General features: G+C 34.4%; 2 protein-coding genes across 10 annotated transcripts; one reads left to right on the plus strand and one right to left on the minus strand.

Annotated features, from left to right (window-relative positions):
- The first annotated feature begins 835 nt into the window (after positions 1-835).
- On the plus strand, positions 836-10,474 carry Sos (Son of sevenless). 8 transcript variants are annotated; one of them, XM_069124031.1, is made up of 22 exons: positions 836-1,182; positions 2,015-2,396; positions 3,280-3,543; positions 3,629-3,712; positions 3,827-3,907; positions 4,008-4,157; positions 4,232-4,440; positions 4,523-4,706; positions 4,792-5,038; positions 5,123-5,347; positions 5,473-5,836; positions 5,918-6,110; positions 6,200-6,436; positions 6,542-6,697; positions 6,783-6,965; positions 7,039-7,156; positions 7,232-7,521; positions 7,592-7,817; positions 7,964-8,289; positions 8,374-8,629; positions 8,738-8,824; positions 10,247-10,474. In XM_069124031.1, exons 2-22 carry the CDS (start codon positions 2,289-2,291, stop codon positions 10,291-10,293), a joined length of 4,035 nt encoding a protein of 1,344 aa, XP_068980132.1. In that variant the 5' UTR covers positions 836-1,182; positions 2,015-2,288; the 3' UTR covers positions 10,294-10,474. The 8 variants fall into 8 exon arrangements, with proteins under 8 accessions (XP_068980132.1, XP_068980133.1, XP_068980134.1 ...); XM_069124032.1 differs by having other exon boundaries at positions 2,153-2,396; XM_069124033.1 differs by having other exon boundaries at positions 2,241-2,396.
- Positions 10,475-10,600: 126 nt separating this feature from the next.
- On the minus strand, positions 10,601-20,161 carry LOC138185231 (anoctamin-4). 2 transcript variants are annotated; one of them, XM_069124040.1, is made up of 14 exons: positions 18,170-20,161; positions 17,198-17,537; positions 15,734-15,881; positions 14,393-14,675; positions 14,106-14,251; positions 13,746-13,991; positions 13,488-13,687; positions 13,281-13,418; positions 12,999-13,216; positions 12,608-12,916; positions 12,231-12,540; positions 11,959-12,164; positions 11,580-11,870; positions 10,601-11,449 (listed from the first exon to the last, which is right to left on the minus strand). In XM_069124040.1, the coding sequence occupies exons 1-14, from the start codon at positions 18,206-18,208 to the stop codon at positions 11,135-11,137; spliced, it is 3,189 nt and encodes a 1,062-aa protein (XP_068980141.1). In that variant the 5' UTR covers positions 18,209-20,161; the 3' UTR covers positions 10,601-11,134. The 2 variants fall into 2 exon arrangements, with proteins under 2 accessions (XP_068980141.1, XP_068980142.1); XM_069124041.1 differs by lacking the exon at positions 12,608-12,916.
- Positions 20,162-20,896: the final 735 nt, after the last annotated feature.

Raw genomic sequence — 20,896 nt, forward strand, 5'->3', positions numbered from 1 at the left:
TCAAATACGTAGTTTAGTTTTATAATTGACATTTGATCGACATTATATATACATGTTTTTTTATCTATGGTAGAAATATAACATCAGATATATAAATATAACAATAACATTATAAATCTCGAATTTCAAAAGAATGTACATTAATCATTACCTTGCTACCATCTAGCGGCCATTACTTTAAGTATCTGGAGCATAGTATCAACGGAGGGACTAACATTGAATCGGTAACGTCAGAAACGATAATAAAATGGTAAAAAGGTCAAGTGACTCCCAAAACATAAAACGCGAAACACTGGGGACACAAGAAACGCAAGATAGTATCGTTGAATACCAGTTTTATTCTATATCTCATCTTAGTCAACGTTAGTACATATATATTCTGATTTTACTTACCATCGCTGTCTCTAATTTTTTGGACTATCGGTATTGCAGAACATGGGACATGAATGGATTTCTATATGGTTACGAAAACAAACGATTGCAAGGTTACATTATATCGTTCGTTCATATATTCTATTTTTCTTTTATCGAATACTCGTAACGTCCATCACCGTTATTAAATGATGCAATTATAAGCGAGATTCATCTCTTATATTTATTCTACATCATCCATTTTATCGTTGCAAGTAACACAAGCAATATTCTTATAATATTTCTTAAAGTATAACACCGAGAAACAAATTTATTATCTATTACATGACATAATAGCAGAGCTTTCACACATGAATCGCCATTACGAATTTCAAAAATATCTCGAAAAGAGGATCGATACTCTAACAAAGCTTGATATATCGAACTCGGGACTCTCGAAGTGGACGTAACAATCGCAGTTATCGATCGATGCGAGTCGCGCAATGGTATCCTTTGATAGTAGTGGTGCTCGCGCTAGGTTGTGACAAAAATTTGCGTTAAAAACGGTGTATAAAATGCAGAAACGGTCTAACTCGGGAACTCTTGAGTTAGCTTGGAAGATGCTTCCTATGATAAGTGAAAGAAGCATCGTGATCCCAGGGGGATATCACCGAGTGGCTTAGCTGTCGCATTTATCCAACAGAGATGTCTGCGCCCTGAGAAACGGACTGGCGGACAGACAGACGTCTCTGTCAACTTTTTCTGTGTTCTGATTTCCGATACGAAATGCTGTTTGGAAAATTCGGCAACTCTCCGGAGCGTATTCTCTAGGTATATAGTCAACACGGCCAGAGTTGATATATGTGAGTGGTGGGGATTTGCTCTCGATCACTTTGCTCCCGATGTGTGTCCCGTTTTCGCTTTCTTCCTCCCGTTCTCGCGATGCTTACATGATACACACAGTGGCTCGCCAAAGCATTTCAACACTTGCCGTAGAAAACTTTTGTCTACATACTATGTGTTTTATGTAGAACATATTTTTTTGAAATTTTATTGGTATTGTTATGAGACATGACTGTCATGATTATATTAGTGAAATTTCAAGCCAATCTGAAAATATGTATACAAGTTACAAAACATTGACTGCAAACGTATATTTAGTAACAAATTAGTATACAGTGTGAACAGCCATTTTAAACATCTAATAAATATTAAAGATGGTCCTATTGAATATTGTGATTTATTAATATAATGGACTGATTCAATACTTTTGTGATCCCAACGAAATATATACCTACAGTATGTATTATGTAGTTTTTCATGTACGTTTTCAGTTCCGCTTCAAATTTGATCGATATTCACGATAGTCGTGTCACGACACAGTGCTGATGAAATTTCAAAATGTGCAAATATAACACATATATTATATTCATAAAAGATTTGTATAAATGTTCGGATACTTTCATGAACTACTATACCTTGTAATTTAGACATACATATAAGCAATTACAAACTCGACCAAGATAGTCACGATAATCGTGTCTACGTGATAGTGCTAATGAAATTGCCAAAATGTGGAAGCACAATACGCGTAATATATTCGTAAAATGCTTCTACGAGTGTCTGAATACTTTCATGAGCCACCGTATATACGATTTTGTAGATGTGACACTCCCAACCAATAACGAAAATTTCTTTCTACTTTCTATCATTTTACACGATTGTACGACGGAAATATGAGAAAAATCGTATGATAGAATTATGAAGGAAGTCTGTAAATGTGTTTCTGTTTTGAAAAAAGGCGTGAACTAATTTCCACCGCTAGGAAAAACCACCGAGTTTGAGAGGTGGTAAAAATCACATATCAATTCTGGCCGTACCGACTTTAGTGCGCGTTATTCTGTCGGGTGCGTGATAGCCTGTACCAGTACGTAGAGATGTTTTCGTCGCCGGCGTCAGTGGTGGGCGAGCCGTCAGGCTACGACTTTCAGAAAGAGGAGAACGCCGCTAAGTGGAAGGGGGTGTTTGTCAACTCCCTACGCAAGGTATACTTTTCGAATTACTTATTATAGAATTTATAATGATCCCTTGTGAATTGGTCTCGCTTTTCGCGAGATTTTGATGTCATCCCATGTTATTGATGTCAGCCCGATCGACATTCGTCGATTCTATTGTCATTGTCACTAATATGCCACTGTTTTATGCCCTTTCCAATTCCAACTGGGTTTGTTGCCCTCTAACAACATAACAAAAATAACAATAATATCTCATAATATATACGTTATAATCGACGTGAAATAAATATCATGGAAATTAACAATCATGTATTATCATACAATGATCGGTAGCTTTCTTGAAAACTATGTTTGCATCTGAATAAAGGATACCTTCTTCGTATATTGAACGATTCATAGAATAATGACAGAATGTTATGTTGTTTATCCTCGCTGTTTATAAGAATAAACCTATGTGAATGAGAAATTTAATTTTCTTACTCGTCTTGTTCCATACAATAAATATATTAAAGTTTGTGGAATTTTAGCAGGAGCTTCTTTCACAATGGATAAAGTAGGATAGATATTTACATATTGTATAACAAAAATATAAGTTTGATATGTAATATAACAAGAATATAACTAATGAAATATTTTTTTTATAAAAAATTCTTTTCTTAGATCACTAATTATCAATTATGCTTCTTAAACAGTATACTTGTAAGAATATTATATCTTTTACTTAAATAGAAATGTAGCTCATATCAACTATCAAATAGATGTTTTGTTTGTAAACAATATCCTCTGTCCTTGTCAATGTATCATACACCATTTTGTATCCCATATATTTCATTCATTCATTTTTTCCCTAAAACATTTTTTTTTCCTAAATAATAGTCTTCTCGGTTTAATGGAGGTTTTTTTTGTAAAATAGGTACTAGAGCAAGTACATCCTAGTCTTGAAGCACGACAAGATGCCTTAGACTACGTTGAGAGCTTAATCTTAAGGCTGTTGGGAATGCTTTGTGGTCATCCTCCACCACACACACCTCAAGATGTGGAAGAAAGAGTAAGGCGTACTTTTCCTACTCCCATTGATAGATGGGCACTTAGAGATGCAAGAGATGCCTTGGAAAAAGGAAAAAAGAAATCACCACTAGTTCTTCCAGTTGACAAAATTCATCAACTATTACAAAAAGTAATTAGGAAATTAAATTTATTTTATGTCTTATTCTTATATCTTTATTCGCAGATATTATAATCTTGTATTTTTACATTGACAGGAAGTATTACAACAAAAAATTGATTTACAAGTTAGTCTTTTTGTAGTAGGAGTCTTGGAATATATTTCAGCAGATATTTTGAAGGTTGGTAAAAGCTATTATCATTTATTTTTATCAATATTCTGTTTTGTATAACTCTTTTATATGTTATTCGTTAACACTAATTCCTGAAAATGTTTAAGACTATTTTCTTTTCAGCTAGCTGGAAACTATGTCAAGAATATACGTCATGTAGAGATATCTTGTGAAGATATAAGGGTTGCAATGTGTGCAGATATGGTAACATTTTTAAAAAGCATGATATTTGTGCTACGTTTGTATACTAAATGTATCAATAATCGCGAGATGAATGTTGAGTAATTTAGTGATCTATTAATAGGTATTAATGGACTTATTTTATCAAGATGATTATGCAGAGGGTCCACAAAGTGGTTTAGGTGCAGTGGTTTCTCAGACTTATGAAGAATCTGTTCGAGATCTCATACACGACGAACGTCATTATTTACGTGATCTTCATATGATCATTAAGGTGAAATATCTTATGAGTCGGTGAAACGTAATTGTTAATCTAGGAAAAATGAAATTATCTCACTCTTTAAATAGGTTTTTCGGGAAGAAATCGCAAAATTAGCACAAGATAGAACTGAGATTGAAACCCTTTTCAGTAACATTATGGACATTTACGAAGTTACTGTAACGTTACTTGGTAGTTTAGAAGATATAATGGAAATTACTGAAGAAAAACAAACACCTACTGTTGGGTCATGTTTTGAAGAACTGGCAGAAGCAGCAGAATTTGATGTTTATATAAAGTATGCAAAAAGAAATTACTGGTTTTAATAAGTATAATTATATATATTTCTTTTGAATCATAAGTGAAAATGTTCATATTAGGTATGCAAAAGACATTAATAGTCTAGCTAGTCGAGAAGTTTTAACAAATTTATTATCAAGGCCTGAAGCTAATGCTGCGTTAAGAGCAGCAGGTCATGGTTTCAAAGAAGCTGTCAAATATTATTTGCCAAAACTTTTATTACAACCAATATGGCATTGTTTTTTGTACTTCCATTACATAAAGGTACATTTTAAATCATTTTATATTTACATATTATTGTACACATTATTCTAACAATTGAATAATATTTTAATAATATTTCATTTAGGTATTACAAAAGCGTACACCAAATATAGAAGATGGTGAAACATTGGAACAAGTACAAGGTCTTTTAAATCCACTGCAGATGGAATTATTGCAATCTATGGCGAGTCTTCCAAAAAAAGATACAGGTCTGCGAATGCAGAGTAGAGCAAGGAGACAAGCTGCACTAGAGAAAACTAGTGAATTACAAAAAACTGTTGATGGTTGGGATCAGAGAGACATCGGACAATGTTGTAATGAATTTATACGTGGTATGAGAAAAATATACGTTATTATTTTATTACTTTTTACATAAGTTGTATGAAAGTATATTTTCGCTATTTTTTTATGTATAGAGGATATGTTGTGGAAAGTAAGTAATGGAAGGAGGCTAACAGAACGAAGGGCTCTTCTTTTCGATGGTTTATTAGTTCTTTGTAAACCAAGTGGTGGCAAAAGAGTTAGCGTTACAGTTGCAGCGGTTGGTGTGGTGGGTCATCCACCTCATCAAGGCGAACTGCGTTTAAAAGAAAGATTTTTTATTAGAAAAGTTGATATTATCGACAAAGAGGATACTGAAGGTAAATTTTAAAAAGTAATAATCTTAAAAATTAAGTATTTAATAGTATTAAAAATTAAAAATTAATATTTAATAGTATTAAATATTTGTATTCTATAACTAGATTACATGTAATTATTTTTGTAGAATTAAAAAATGCCTTTGAAATTGCACCAAGGGACCACCCTAATGTTATTCTTGTTGCCAAATCCGTCGAAGATAAAAATAGTTGGATGGCGGATCTTGTAATGTTGAATACAAAGAGTATGTTAGAAAGAACTTTGGACAGTATCCTTTTGGATGAGGAAAGAAAACATCCCTTAAGGTTACCTCCACCACATTTATATAAATTTGCCGAACAAGATAGCCCAGAAAATATTGTTTTGGAAGCGAGAGAAAATGGAGGTGTTCCATTAATTAAGGGTGCAACTTTGGTTAAATTGGTAGAAAGATTAACTTATCATATATATGCTGATCCAGCTTTTGTACGAACATTCCTTACTACTTATAGGTATGTGGATTCATACCTTTGGGATTTGTGTATGTATAAAAATGAATTCTTTAACAAATAAATTGTGTTCATTTTTTGTAGGAGTTTTTGCTCACCTCAAGAACTGTTGATATTGTTAATCGAAAGATTCGACATACCAGATCCTTCTTTAGTTTACGGTGAGGAAGAAAAATCTTCTGGTTGTAAAACAACTGCTAGGGAAGATTGGAAAAGATATAGAAAAGAATTTTGTCAACCTGTTCAATTTAGAGTTTTAAATGTTTTAAGACATTGGGTTAGTAAAATTTAAATATATTTACTCTAAATTATTGTATTACATTTTTTAAGTGATCATAATATCTTCTTGAATGTTTCTCACACTAGGTTGATCATCATTTTTATGATTTTGAACGCGATAGAAATCTTTTGGAAAGATTGCAGTTGTTTTTAGACACAGTAAGCGGAAAATCAATGAGAAAATGGGTGGATTCAGTAATAAAAATTGTGCAAAGGAAATGCGAACCTTCAGAACAACGACCTATTACATTTAGCTTCGAACGATCTCCACCACCTATTGAGTGGCACCTAAAAGTTCCTGAAGAAGAATGGGGAATATTAACGGTAATACATTAACAATGTAAAACTGATAATACGATAACATTATAATCGTAACTAATATGTTATTTGTATTATGTAGACAAGTAAATTATTTTCCAATAATTACAGTTACATCCGATTGAATTAGCGAGGCAATTAACTCTGCTAGAGTTCGAATTGTACAGAACTGTAAAGCCTTCGGAATTAGTTGGGTCAGTATGGACTAAGAAAGATAAAGAAAAGACATCACCAAATTTACTGAAAATGATAAAGCACACAACAAACGTAAGTTACCTACATTATGTTCTATATTAGTTTTTATTTTGTATATTTTGAATTTAACAAATTAAATCACTTCTTTACTCTGTAGTTTACACGGTGGCTTGAAAAAACCATAGTAGAAGCTGAAAATTTAGAGGAGAGAGTTGCAATTGTATCACGAACAATTGAAATTATGATGGTGCTTCAAGATCTTAATAACTTTAATGGCGTATTAGCAATTGTTAGCGCAATGGGATCTGCGTCCGTTTTTAGGTTAAAATTTACATTTCAAGTATGTTCTTTTGTTATTTAATGTTATCGATTAACTTGAACCAAGCAGAGTATATATTTTACTGTATTTACAGCAAATACCAGCACGACTGGAAAAGGCTCTAGAAGAAGCAAGAGAATTAAACAACGGTCATTTCCGGAAGTATCAAGAAAAATTGCGATCCATTAATCCACCTTGTGTACCATTTTTTGGTAAATAATAGAGAATAAAACATTATTGATTTAAATTATTAAATCAATTTTCACTAATATATATTCTTTTCGTAGGCATGTACCTGACCAACATCCTACACATTGAAGAAGGGAATCCGGATTATCTGCGAGGAAGTCCAGAACTTATAAACTTTAGCAAACGACGGAAAGTGGCGGAGATAACCGGAGAAATTCAGCAGTACCAAAATCAACCTTATTGTCTTTCAGTGGAACCTAGAATAAGACATTTCATTGAAAATTTATCACCATTCGATCCTAATATGAAAGAGGCCGATATAAGCAATTATTTGTACAATAAAAGCCTAGAAGTAGAACCCAGAGGGTGTAGGCAACCACCTAGAGTCGTAAGTGAATGGAAATTATAAAACACACGTATAATAACACTGTTTATACTAGTTATTATTGTTCTTGTAGTCTCGTAAATGGCCGGACTTAAATTTAAAATCGCCGGGCATTAAAGCTAGAAGTTTGAGCGGCAAATTACCAGCTCCATTGCAAGCTGTAGCCTCCAGTGTAAGATTACACGATCCTCCACCGGAGGCCCCGCCGCCAGAATTACCAGAAACCCCTCCGCATGCTTCACATATTACAGTTTCTCACATAGGGGACCACACTGTCTTTGCACCTGTTTTACTAGGAGGTTTGTAGTCCAAAATATTGAATGTTAGCATGTGCTTATCAGTCGCTTTTTACAATTCTTATTCATTCTACAGAAACAAGAATCGTTCTTATTTTGTTGCATAGTATGCTTCGATAGGTAGTAGATGTACTTTACTGTTAATACAGGTACAGCTCAACCTCCAGGTTCACCAGGTCCTCTTAGCATGTCAGGACTTTCGATCAGCTCTCCGGGTAGCAGCCCGCAATTAGGATCACCTGGTCATTTGCCTATCCCACATCATCAACCGCAAAATAGTCACTTTGGCTTTAATTCTGGTACGATTGGTGTAATGGGAGCCTTGACCGGTATGCCATCGTCGGGTGGAAGTCCTGGTGCTGCGATACCACCTCCTCCGTCTCCTAGCCATGTACCTCCCTGTCAACCTCCGCCCCCTTTGCCACCAAGATCTCATAGGAAACGGGAGAGTTCCATAAGCGAGTCGCCGCAACAGGTGAATTGTCAAAAAAAATTTGAGTTATTTTCTCTTCAAATTTCGTAGTTTATAATATCGTGTGATTTATATTATTTATCACAGGCGAGACAAGCTCCAAATGCGCCCATACTTCCTCCACGGGATGGTACATCTCCACCACCATTGCCACCACGAAGAGATTTGCCTCCGGTGACGTTACCGCCTCGCCTTCCTACAACGTTGAATCCGAGCTGTTCAGCGCTACTCGCAAGGCGGAATTCCACGTTGGAGAACACATGTTCGAGTGTTGTTCATACAAGAAGACACATGTCTTTCAATGGGCCCAGTCCTACGAAACTTCCACCTACACAACCTAATGGTAAAAATATTAATATCAGAAAGTTTATCATAATTGTGTATTCTTGTGTCACATCTAAAATGCTTTTGTTCAATTGTTTATCAATCCATTTGTTGCAATCTATTTTAGGGTCGGTAACTCCAAGGCTACCACCAAAACCGATGCCGGGACGTCCACCAACCACCATGTTTAATTTCAATGCTCCTCCTGGATCTAGTTAAGTGTTACATCTTCCTACCTCTTACCTAAATTAAAACGCATCATTTGGAAATCGAGATTTAGTCCACTCAGAAGGATTAGTCGAGTCGGATGTTTTGCTTGTTCGGTATGTTTGACAATGTAAAGTTCATGCTGTTTACGTAACATTTTCACAGGAAACTTCGTAGGAGCACAAGATTTATTCAATTTATCTGTATTAATGTATCTACCGGGATTTCTTAGCCAGATACTTGAAACATAGACGGTAAATGCATTAATGCAAGACAAAGAAATTCAACGAAAATTTTCTTGCGACACGGCCCATACGTGATGAGATGCTGTTACATTCCTTTTTACGATTTGTCTTTTTAATACGTGTGACACTATTTTTATTGAAAGTTTATTTTTCGAGAGAATATAGAATGTTTTATCGCATATAGTATATTTTTAGAGGTTTTTTTACCAAGTGAATATATATAATCAGTAAATGTAAGGCTTTATATCCTGAATATCCTATTGAATGAACTCAGTTGAAGCTATTTATCCTTGAGAGACACCCAAAGAAATGAAATTTGTACAGCTCGCCTAATTAAAAGAAGTGTATCAACCTCTGTTATTCGAATCTACAGAATATTTTTATAAATGAACGAAATGGAGTTTCTTTGATAACTTTGCATATCTGGGTCTCGTATAATAGCATAACGCATGTTAGTTCTAATACACGTATAGATAAAAATAAGCGAAGGAAAGCCAAAATTATTTCTGCAATAATGTAGCAGCAGGAATTTTATTAAATAAAAACATTTTGTCTAACACTCAAGTTTGTGAATCACGTGTACGCGCGCGCATACATACACATACACATTATACATTGTATTAGAAAAAGTACTATGCTGCAAAGAGCATAAAAATGTACAAGATTTTTGCTACGAGATTCCCTTAAAAAAGAAAAAAAATTATCAACGTAACTTTAGCACAAAAGCAATAATATTACAAGAATATATGTTACTGTAGGACGGATTGCTACAAATGATTTTATCTGCAAACGATTTAGGATAAAAGAAAAACAATTAAGGAAACATGGAGATTCTTTCTCTATTTCAAAAATTTCACATGAATTATATTTTTATGATTTGTCATTTAGGACACATATAACACACGGCATATGTTTCGGAACGATGTGTGTAGATCATTTTATAAATAAGATAAATACCGCTTTTACAGACTATTAGGAATGTAGGGTACATTTCATCGCAGCCGTTTATCGGAACTATGGCTAATGAATTTTGAGTTAATGCGTCCATCAGATCCGAGGAGATCTGACTGAATGGACTATGTATCGATTTCGGTTGTCCGAACGGTCTCCTTTTCTTTAAAACAAGAAAAAAAAGCAAAAAAGATCCCTATCTATCCCTCAACACAACTGTGATACACTTTTAGATTTTAAAAAGGACGCAGAAGACGCAAGAAAGTGCAGTATGGATTGAATCATAGGCCAATAAGCATAGAATTATACATATAAGTCGAGAATCAATAGCAAAAAGAAAGAAGTAAATATGTACATGTATATTATTATAAATATATTCTATAGTAATTATTGTAATAATGTTAAGCGTAAGACGGAGAATGAAATATTGAAATTATATACAATAAAGAGTATATTGTGTAGATCTTGAGAGAATTTTTTTACTTTCCCGTGTTTTCAGAAATTTTAGCTACTAAACGATAGTAGCGTCTTTACTATAGAAACACAAACGTGACACTATTCAATGTCGCTTTTTTATATGGTACAAGTATACAAGTATGTTTTATAAATTCTTTAAAAATGCTTATCACCGGTAACCGGTGATTATGATCTAAAACTATTTTGATGAAATATAATTTTAGAAAATAGAGTATCTGGTTTAAATATTCTAAAAGAGGTAATTCTGTGTAAGTTAATACTGATAGTATTTATGTTAAAAATCACACATATGTTATTGATCTCGCGATCAAACGTTGAAAATTTATTAAATAAATTTTCGATGAATCTTTAAAAAGTGTCGATATACTTTTGGCATTTGTATATTATCTCATCACATGTTGGTTTGATTGTTTCTCATTTACTCGTGTCTGCGTATTTTACACGATTTTCTAAAATATCACAATTACCATTTCATTTGTTTGTACTTGGTATCTCGATATTTACTTATGTAGAACTTCGCTCAAGTATAGTTTGCACAACGATAGAATTAGATAATTTTGATACAAATGAGAGTGGTATTTTTAAAATGTTCTTAAGTACAGATGTACTCCTCGAGGAGAAAATATGATCGACACTTTTCAAAATCATGTCACTTCCCATACGGTTGAACCATCACTGTTTCTGTTATGCCTGGAAGTTACGTCAACGTGGGCATCTAAGCCGTCGCTCAATTTGCTGAAACGCCTTGCCCAGCTACCTCTACCACCGCCTGCAGCTCTTCCTCCAATACTACCTGCTTCTCTAAGCACCGATAAAATATCATCTTCGTCTTCTCTGCTCTTTATACCTTTCTCATACTTGGCTTCTTGAGCTAATAAACGCTCTCGTTGCAATTGAGTCGCCAGAGAACGAGGTACAGCTGGTATCACGTAACTCATAATGCCAGTTAGGGCGAAAACCTAATTAAAATTTCAATTTTTATATTTTACTGATAGCTTTTTAAAGTGTGAATTTTATAGGTAAGATATATGGAGAACTATAGTGGTGTCATAACCAGTCATATAGAAGATAAAGTAAAGTGGAACTTACGATATGTTCAAAAACAACGACAAAGGCCAAACGGGCTGCAAAAACATGCCAATATTGCGGGCTGAGTCCGTATGGATCGTTTGAATGATCCGGTCCATTTCTGTAACCTCTATACTGACAAGTTACCGGATGATTTTTATCCATATCGCTTTTCATGTCATCTCTATAATCTGATGTGTTGAATTCCGATAGAGAACTGTCGATATAACCCACTAGATCCTCCGTGGGAGAGTAAACGATAGCATAAACGCTACGGGGGATAAAATCTGACGTGTATGCGATGACGAACGCCTATGTATGATACAAGCAAATTGTTGTTAGACTTTGTAATATAATTTGCAAGTTTAAATCGTGAACTTTTATTATTACGTATACGTACGTTCGACACTACAGCAACGTAAGTTACTCCACGTAGTATACCATACCAAGCTCCTATATCTTCCACTCTCTCTGCTAATGGTCTTCTCGCCTCTCTTACCATTTTGTATGCGTCAAGCCGTATCTCAGCTATATTGTTTAATAACGCGAACAATGGTGCTAATGGGAATGCAGCGACGAACAAGGTCACGAATCCGTACTGTAAAACTATAAAACAAGTACATGAAGAAGATAATTGACAATTATATTTTAAATTAATTTAAATATACTTACTCATTTCCAAATATTCGTCAAAGAGCGCTAGTCTTCCGGGATCCTGCAACTGATAATCCTTTTCCCAATAAGTATACGGTCTGCCGTGATCTTTCGTAGCCGCAACGTGGTTCCTTTTACGCCACCAATTCCACAGTTTTGGTGACAGTATCTCGACAAAATTATTGAAGCACTGCTTGCCCACCATTATAATGGCAAGCTGTATACAAACTTCCGACAGGCATCCAGCTGGATCGCACACGTCCGTTTTTATACGAAAGAATTCAGAAGATCGTGCGTCTGCGTCTCCGGGATGAACAAAAAACCTACCCTGTAAATCGCCACTCTCCAATAAATTTGTTTCACTTCATACGTGCAGCAAATAGAATGTTACCAACTTTAAAGAAGGCTATATAGATGAGAGATGAATAAAAATTGACAAATTCGAAGAGAAATATCTTGAATGTGAAACTGGATTCGTACTCAGTCTGCGTTCTGGGATTCTCCATGTTCACCATCCATCGCGCTAAACGATGATACACTCGTGTAAGAATCATGATTATAATTAAATTAATTAAAGCGGCAGTCATGGAGGTAAAAATTTTCGCGTGCTTCTTTAAAAATGGACCTCCGCCGCCATAAAATACGGCTACCAGCGATATTCGAGAAATAATGGTTCCCAGAACAGCACCCAAAACTACACATATCTGAATACAAATTTACCAATAAAATTTAGCATCAACAAAACAAATTTATTTGATTGAATGTGACGAGAATTCTTTTAATTACCATAAAAAATACTATGGAACTGGTGGCACAAGAACGTACAGCCTTAGACCATACTGGTAGGTAAGGCTCTCTTTCCCTGGTCACAGGATTTATTCGAAATGTTTTCACTGTAGTTTCAAACTCGGGTCGAGGTTCTTCGTCACTTTCAACGTTCTGGAGATCCCATTCCCAAATTATTACAGCTTGCCTTCGTTTCCATAACTCAAGAAATGTCGTGGCTGAAAGATCGAATAAGAAGATAGGATATATGCATTAAAACATTAAATTATGTCTATACCATACCCCAAAAGGACATGAAGATGGCAAAGAAGACAGTGGCAGGGTTGTCGAACAAGTAACTTAGTTTTGAGAATATGCAAGACTCGCCGAGTTTTTGATAGGTACATGCTTTATCGCAGAGAGGGCATAATGTAATATTTCCTAGAAAAGTTATTTAGTAAAGTGGAAGAACGGAAAAAATAAAATAAAAATTGTATGAAACGAAAATACCTGCTACATTATAGTCACATATTTCTTTACTGGGTATATTATCAGGTCCATCCATGCTTCCTACACCATACATAAAGCACAAAAGGCCAACAATCGCTGGAGCGTACAAACATTTTGTGTAAAATCCTAGCCATGCAAAGTAAAGAGCCACTTTTTCACCGAAATATCGTCTAATCAACCAGAGGGGCTGCCTTTTGTACCTAAAAATACAGAATTAAATGTTTATTTTAAAAAAAGTGAAAGTGCTAGTGAAATTACCATTGCGAAGGTCTAGCCCATATCAAGTACAGTAAATATCTGTCGAGAATTTCGCCATTGAATCCAGGTCTATTATACGGGCCCTCGTGCAAAGAAAAGCAATCGAGATAAGTGCCATCCGCCAAAAGTCTACGAATACCTGCTTTCTCGTGATTTTCGTCGTACCGTGCCCTCGATAATATTTGCATTACTATCAAAGACCTTTGTGCAGGTGTATAAGCTGTATCTCTATCCTTTACTACGAATCTATAAAAAAAGAAACAAAAATATCGAATAATTAACTTATAACATATGATAATATATAATATAATCAGCTTATACATTTTTAATTTATTTTGTCTTATACAGTTAAATTCGTACCTTTCTTCTCGATCGCCAGAATCAATGCTGTCATAAAAGCTAGGCTCTTCCGGATACTTCTTCGTATCCCAAGTATGCATCTTTCTTACCCATTGTATCCATTTCTCCCAAAATTTCGGGCTTTCTTTCACGTCTTCGTTACCTTGCTAATAATAAAATAACATAAATTAATAATAAAATGAAGGATTATTCTATGTTGAATTTACTTACTAAATACTACAATGTTAATTAGAAGCAGAAACACCGAACACGTATACTTTTCATTTTGAGAAACTTCATGAACCTACCCAAGCCTTAACAGAAATAGTAATGAACCTTTTGGTGGGTAATTTCAAGTTCATCACTTCAGCGTATTGAACTTTAATCTTCCATGGAATGTGCAACTTCAAGAAGTAAGTTTTCCCGTCGAAGGAGTTTTCTTTTGGTTCCAGTTCCAACTGCAAACCCTCTTTTAATAGATTCTGCTGGAAAACGCGTCTTTGTTCTTTTCGACGTGCCTCTAATTCCGTCATCACTCCAGTGTACTCCTCCTGGTACACTAACACCATATCAATGCGTCTACGACCATCTCTGCAAATATATAGTATACGATGTTGTATATTATTTAATAAGTTATAATGCAAATAATAATTGGCTGATTGACCACTTCTTCAGATCAATAATGATTTTATATGACGACTGGTTTACTCACGCTCCGTTAATAATATAAACATACAGAACACTGATCCATTCTAGCGATTGTCGGTAAATGTACTGAGACACGTTGAAAACCAATTAAAAAAAAATAATTAATTGTACTAAACAATTCGGAGCATTCATAAAGCAGATATAAAAAAAGAGGGAATGCATAATGTATTAAAATTTTAGGATAATTTTTCTAGATCATTTCAAGATTATTGCAAGGCTATTTCAAAGTCAATTCAAAAACATTTAAAAGTCAGCCAGTGTCATTCCAAGATCTTTTCAAGTTCATTTCAGATCAATTACCATTCAGTATTGGCTCAGAGTTACAAGACATTATTTCAAGGTTATTTCAAAGTCGTTCAAGATTATTTGAAAATCTGATTTATTTGACAATGTAATTGAAAAATAATAGGGCTTATTTAGGAAATATATATACTGAATAATTTACAGGGTGTCTTTCGGGATGACCTAATAGGAAAGCAAACAGCACGACCATAACGAAACCGAATCTAAAATTAAACCAGACATGAACGGAAGAAGTCACGACTGACGTAAAGTTATTATGGGATAAAATCGCAATATGTAATATGCTGGCAGGGGCCACGCGATGAGAAAATTAATTATGTAAACGTTCTTTTTTTATGTGCTCTGGGTTTTGTAACATTGCACACTGGCTAATTATACGAACGTTCTTGATGAACTGACTCTCTATGGATTATTTTTGCCCACTATGCGTGATTAATATCTACATGAACAAGGAATTCTTTACAATTTATTGTTCATTTTTCTTAGATTAATCAAAACAGTAAAGTACCGGAATAAAAGATAGAACAATGTACAATACATTCTACTCTGCATGTACTAAAATTTTTGAAATATAGGTACTTTCTGTTTAAAAATGTGATTAATACGTTTAATATATTTTGGAAAAGAAGTTAACACACCGGAAGTAAAGTGTTTCGGGATCCACTTCCCCCTCTGAGGACGAATCCTTTTGCAATAAAGAATTTCTTGGTATATCTTCAGCAAATATTGGTGTTTCCAGTAACGGCGGAGAGTTTTCCGGTGTCGCTGGTATTGTAAGCTTGGGACCTATGAAGAATAAAAATATGTTCAAATTCATTTGAGGCTTCAAACTCCAAAGTTAAAATCATCATACTAATATCATTTTCAATTAATATAGTTACTCAAAGTCTTTGAATAGATCGATAAATAATTGACTACGGATGTACAAAACAAACACTCTGCGCTAATACTAGAGCGGTCAATTAGTTGCGCTTCTTTAATGTATTTCTCCGTATTATTCTTTTGGAGTGAATATACTCATTTGATTTATATGTATAATATGTTATTATGTAACCCAGGAATAATGCCTTGAATCTTTTAATGAGCATTTAATTGTACTGTATCTCATTATTTGTTTGGGAAGGAATATGAAAAAATTAGAAATTCGTGTTTTTTAGTGTCACTACTGGGAACAGAACTTCAAAGCACTATATTTTTTCTTAAAATACTATATTTTCTTCGTTGCTTCTATCACTTTGAAGTTCTGCTTCCAGTAGCGACGTAAAGGTACACGAATTTCTAATTTTTTGATATCCCTTTCTAAACAAATAATCAGATAGAGTACAAGAAATTAATCGAATTAAATATATGTCATCAAAGGTTTCAAAGCATTATTCCGGAGCTACGTAATGACACATTATACATATGAATCAAATGGGTATATTCATTCTAAAAGAATAATACAAAGATTCTTCTGTATTCAATACTCATATTAAAAAACATAGAAATTTATGGACTACCCTAGTAGCTTCCTATTGACCGTACTTATACATGTAAATAGGCTACTCAGCACCTGTTGCGTGAAATTGTATTCTTTTACTATGTCTTTAGTGAATTGATTGTACATACGACGAACCATGCAAAACACATTGACCTTGAAGGTCCATATAGAAAAAGAAACGTATAAAGTCATGTATCTTGTACGAACATTAAGGTACCATTATAAAATAGGAGGTATCATTATCGTTATCAAAAGTTTCACATTCTGAAAAAGAAGGAGGATAATAATGGGAGACACGTATTGGCTCGACAATGGTTCGATAGTTATAGAGTTTTTACGGTTCGGCTGAAGTTATAGTCTCATTATTAATATCCATTATTCGTGTCACGCTGACATTCATATGCATATTGATCGTAGTTTATTGACTTAGGCCTATTTCAACCATTGCAAGGCTAACGTGCCATTACGAATACTCACGCTATATACGTATGATATATATATCCCGATTATTCAAATTAGATCGAGAGTTCCTTCCCTTTTTCTTCCTGAATGTTAGGAAGTGAAGAGAAAAAATCGCAAAAGACATAAAAAGAGAAAGAAAAATAATTTATTGGAATCCTACCAAAAGCGTCCCGAGCAGTCAGATTTGTTCCCGAGGGATAAACGCTGCTTCTGGATAATTTTTTATTCGTCATCGGCGATCCATTCGATTGAATACCATTTTTATCCATTTTGTAAATTATTTCCTTGCTATTTTCAACTCTAGTGTTTTCGTTCACACTGGGAGAATTCGATTTTGTGGAATTCGTAGCGGTTCTTCGGGGTGAGGAACTTGTTGATGACGCTTTCGATGGCGAATTCTCCGTTCCCACCGCATTCACGTTCGTTTGAGATTCATTTGTACTTGATTCGGTGACACTTGTGTTGCTTATGGATATACTCGCTCGTCTGCTATGGGTGTTCTAGAAGGATCAAATTTGTTTCTTCGTCAGTGTAGAAAGTTCGTTTCAGAGCTAGCAAAACTATTTATTATTAAGAACATTTCACTACATGTCGACAGTAATTTTCGTAGTAACGTAAAACGTAACGATACCGAGGCTTATTGTTAATTTAAATATTTCGATTGGTTGCATACTTTAACGCATCGCGCATATTTCATCTAACTTTATTTTTTGCAATTTCAATGCCCAGAGAGATCATTGAAGTACGGAACACTTATTGTTAGTAGCGGAAGTTTACCGTGTAAACGTTTCATAATTTTCTGGATAATTTAGCAACGAGACTTTCGTTTATATACCTGGCATGCAATTAAGTGAATAATCTAGATCGTCTGTGACTAGTTTAGATGGATTATTTAGATACATTATATTGATGAGATTCGTCGATTAGATATAGCTAAAACAAGTACGATGCAATTTTTTAAAATATTCATTAGTTTTGTCTATAATGCGCCATTAAAAAGAATATGTAATTGTACACATTCATTTGTACACATTTATTCTATTGCTGATCGGTTCTTACGTACAGATTGTAAAACAAAATCACAAAATTTATTGACTAGAAAAACAAAGAAAGGGATATACGTATATGATACCTGTGTTTCATCCTCGACTCGAAGTTCGCTGTTATCCATTGCGCTCAAAAATGCTTGATAAACAGTGTCGAGAAGAATTCCCTGTCGCCGATGACAGCTAAGAAAAATACAAGTTCCGCGGCAATCTTGATCAATCCTGACATTCTGTAAATCGGAACGATAATAAAATGCTGCCTTTTTTAGCGAGAAGCAAGTTCGATCTGTCTATTTTCATGATAACAATTCGCATTAAATGGATGCACCGTACAACACGCTAATCTTCGTCAAATTATTATCATTACTCGCACGAAAATCCCAAAGCGACGCAATTTCCTACAAAGGTATCATATCATCGGCGTTGAATGTCGTTGAGTTTATAAATTCTTCTATTGGTCACCGTGGCAATTATAGATTGGTAAAAAGAGAAGAGATCCGCTGAATCATTATATGTATCGTAAATATTAGTGACAATAAACTCTTGATAGTTCTGTCAAGATGATCACTTCTTTCGTGTAATTCAAAGCAGGCAGATCGGTCGATATGTGTCTTCGTAACTTTATTTCAGTCGTTAATCGATCGATAATGTATTACATGAAATAAAAGCGGGTCGACAAAACTTCCGATTCCAATTGACATTCATGTGTATGTAAAATTCGCAGCAATCACGGAAGATCATTTATTGCCAAGTCAACTGAGGCGGTGATTTAGCCTTGCTTTGATTTTCTTTCTCAATTATGAATGGAATGACAGCTGGATAGTCTATAGTTATCACCTTTCCCAATTTGAAGAGGTCCGAATGCCCTTGGCCCATCAACGAATATGCTAACAGTCTTTCCTATCAGATCTAAGACGGATCTATAAATTTACGGCACGAAACGGGATGTCTTTGGACAATCAATCGCGACCTTTGTAATTGATGCTTCAAAATGCATGTGGATATTTTGCTGTATGCTTTTAGTCAGAACATTTTACTTCGTACTCTTGACCTCCTCTTTCTGTTTTCTTTTAAACTTCCATTTTGTTCTTATATTTAATCGCCAATTATTATTTACGTGATTTCATCGTGGCCTATGATTCCTTTTCTTTTGACTTGTAATTTCAAATGTCATTATTGATATTCTGTACACTTGCGAACTGTACATCAGTGCATTATTGAACAAGACGACCTAATTTCACAATGGCAATTTTTAACAAGTATCGTGGAAATATATTCAGAAAGTTGTCAGGAAATGGAGTGTATATTGACAAGACATGGATCATATATCTGAATACATAATTAGTATGATCGTATTTCGTTCGGAAGACAAACAACGGTGCTTGAACCTCCGAAATAGTTTAGAAATTTTTCTTCGTCAATTATTCGATCTTCCTTCACTTTGAGTAGTTGTTTAAAAAAGAAGAAGCACTTTCATGTGGATAAATTATTTTTTCGTAACTGATAACATTAAAGAACATCAAAACATGTTGGCCACAATCATCAGATAGTAATTGCGGTCAATGCTATTTCTTTGAATTGTTAATTCTTGATGTGTCTAACTGTATAGTGTACACTCCCTTCAAATTTTGATAAGATACCCTCAACTGTCAGACACTGCGCTCATGCTTGTCAGGTGACCGCGCCGGTAACTTCCACCGCAATACTGTGACACATACTGACTTCCTCGTGGTAGGATGATAGTGCTTATATATTGCACACATGACCATGCGTGTGTTATTTACGAATGATAGCTATACACATGCCTTTGCACGAATAGAACACACATATAATTGCGAGCTTGGTTCGTGTTTTGATATTCTTTTACATTTGAACTACATGTATATATCTACGTACATTACTACAATCTACTTAGCGTATATATCATTTTACTCGCAAACGTAACGAATGACTACGAATGTTTCTTTCAAAGATTTGTCATCATGTCGAAGTATCACGGTTCTTAGCACCTAGAACAGTTACAATAGTTGCGCTTTTTTAAAATCATGTCTCTCCTTTAAATATTTCTTTCTTCATGACTATATTTTGTTTTGTTTTTGTATTAATACTTATGAGTACTTTTGTAAATATTCACACACGTACAAACACATTATACTCGGTATATATCCTGTACATTGCACGACATGTGCATTACTTGTATTTACTACATGGAATGATATATGTTTCATACACGTAAAAATCTATCAAGGATTTTAACCCTCATGTAGGTACACGAGACAATGAGGTTTTCGAATCGCTATGGTTACCGAATGAACACAACATATGTTACGTATCATGTCTGTATAGCATGCATATTATAGAGAGGTTCTTTCATGAAGTTGAAATACCAACAGAGGGATGGATATAAGTTTGCACGCAACATCGTCACTTAAGAATAATGAACGTGTTACGCTCCTCTTTAACCGTTATACGTAATAAAAGGTTTTACTGTCTCGACTTTTTAACGTACCATATCTATTTTTGTATTAGAAATGTTTTATGCAAAAATAATTTACACTAGAAAAGTATAATGATACAATTGAAAGATATACATACTTTTATTCTCGGTGTAATCTGATTTCTATTTCAAATATTAGTAAGATATCGTTATGGCAAAAATTTGTCTTGAACTAGTTACATGGTTTAATAGTGTTCGTTTTTCCTGAAATAGTACAGAACTAGATTCTTGACATTGTCCATAACTTAAATAACGTAACCTTCGTACCTAAGCGAAACCTTAGTAAAAGATAATCAATAGAAAAAGGTCTGTTAAC

This window comes from Bombus flavifrons, chromosome 11 (genome assembly GCF_040668555.2).
Source record: "Bombus flavifrons isolate JBK064 chromosome 11, iyBomFlav1_principal, whole genome shotgun sequence".
In the NCBI taxonomy this organism is placed as follows: Eukaryota; Metazoa; Arthropoda; class Insecta; order Hymenoptera; family Apidae; genus Bombus; species Bombus flavifrons.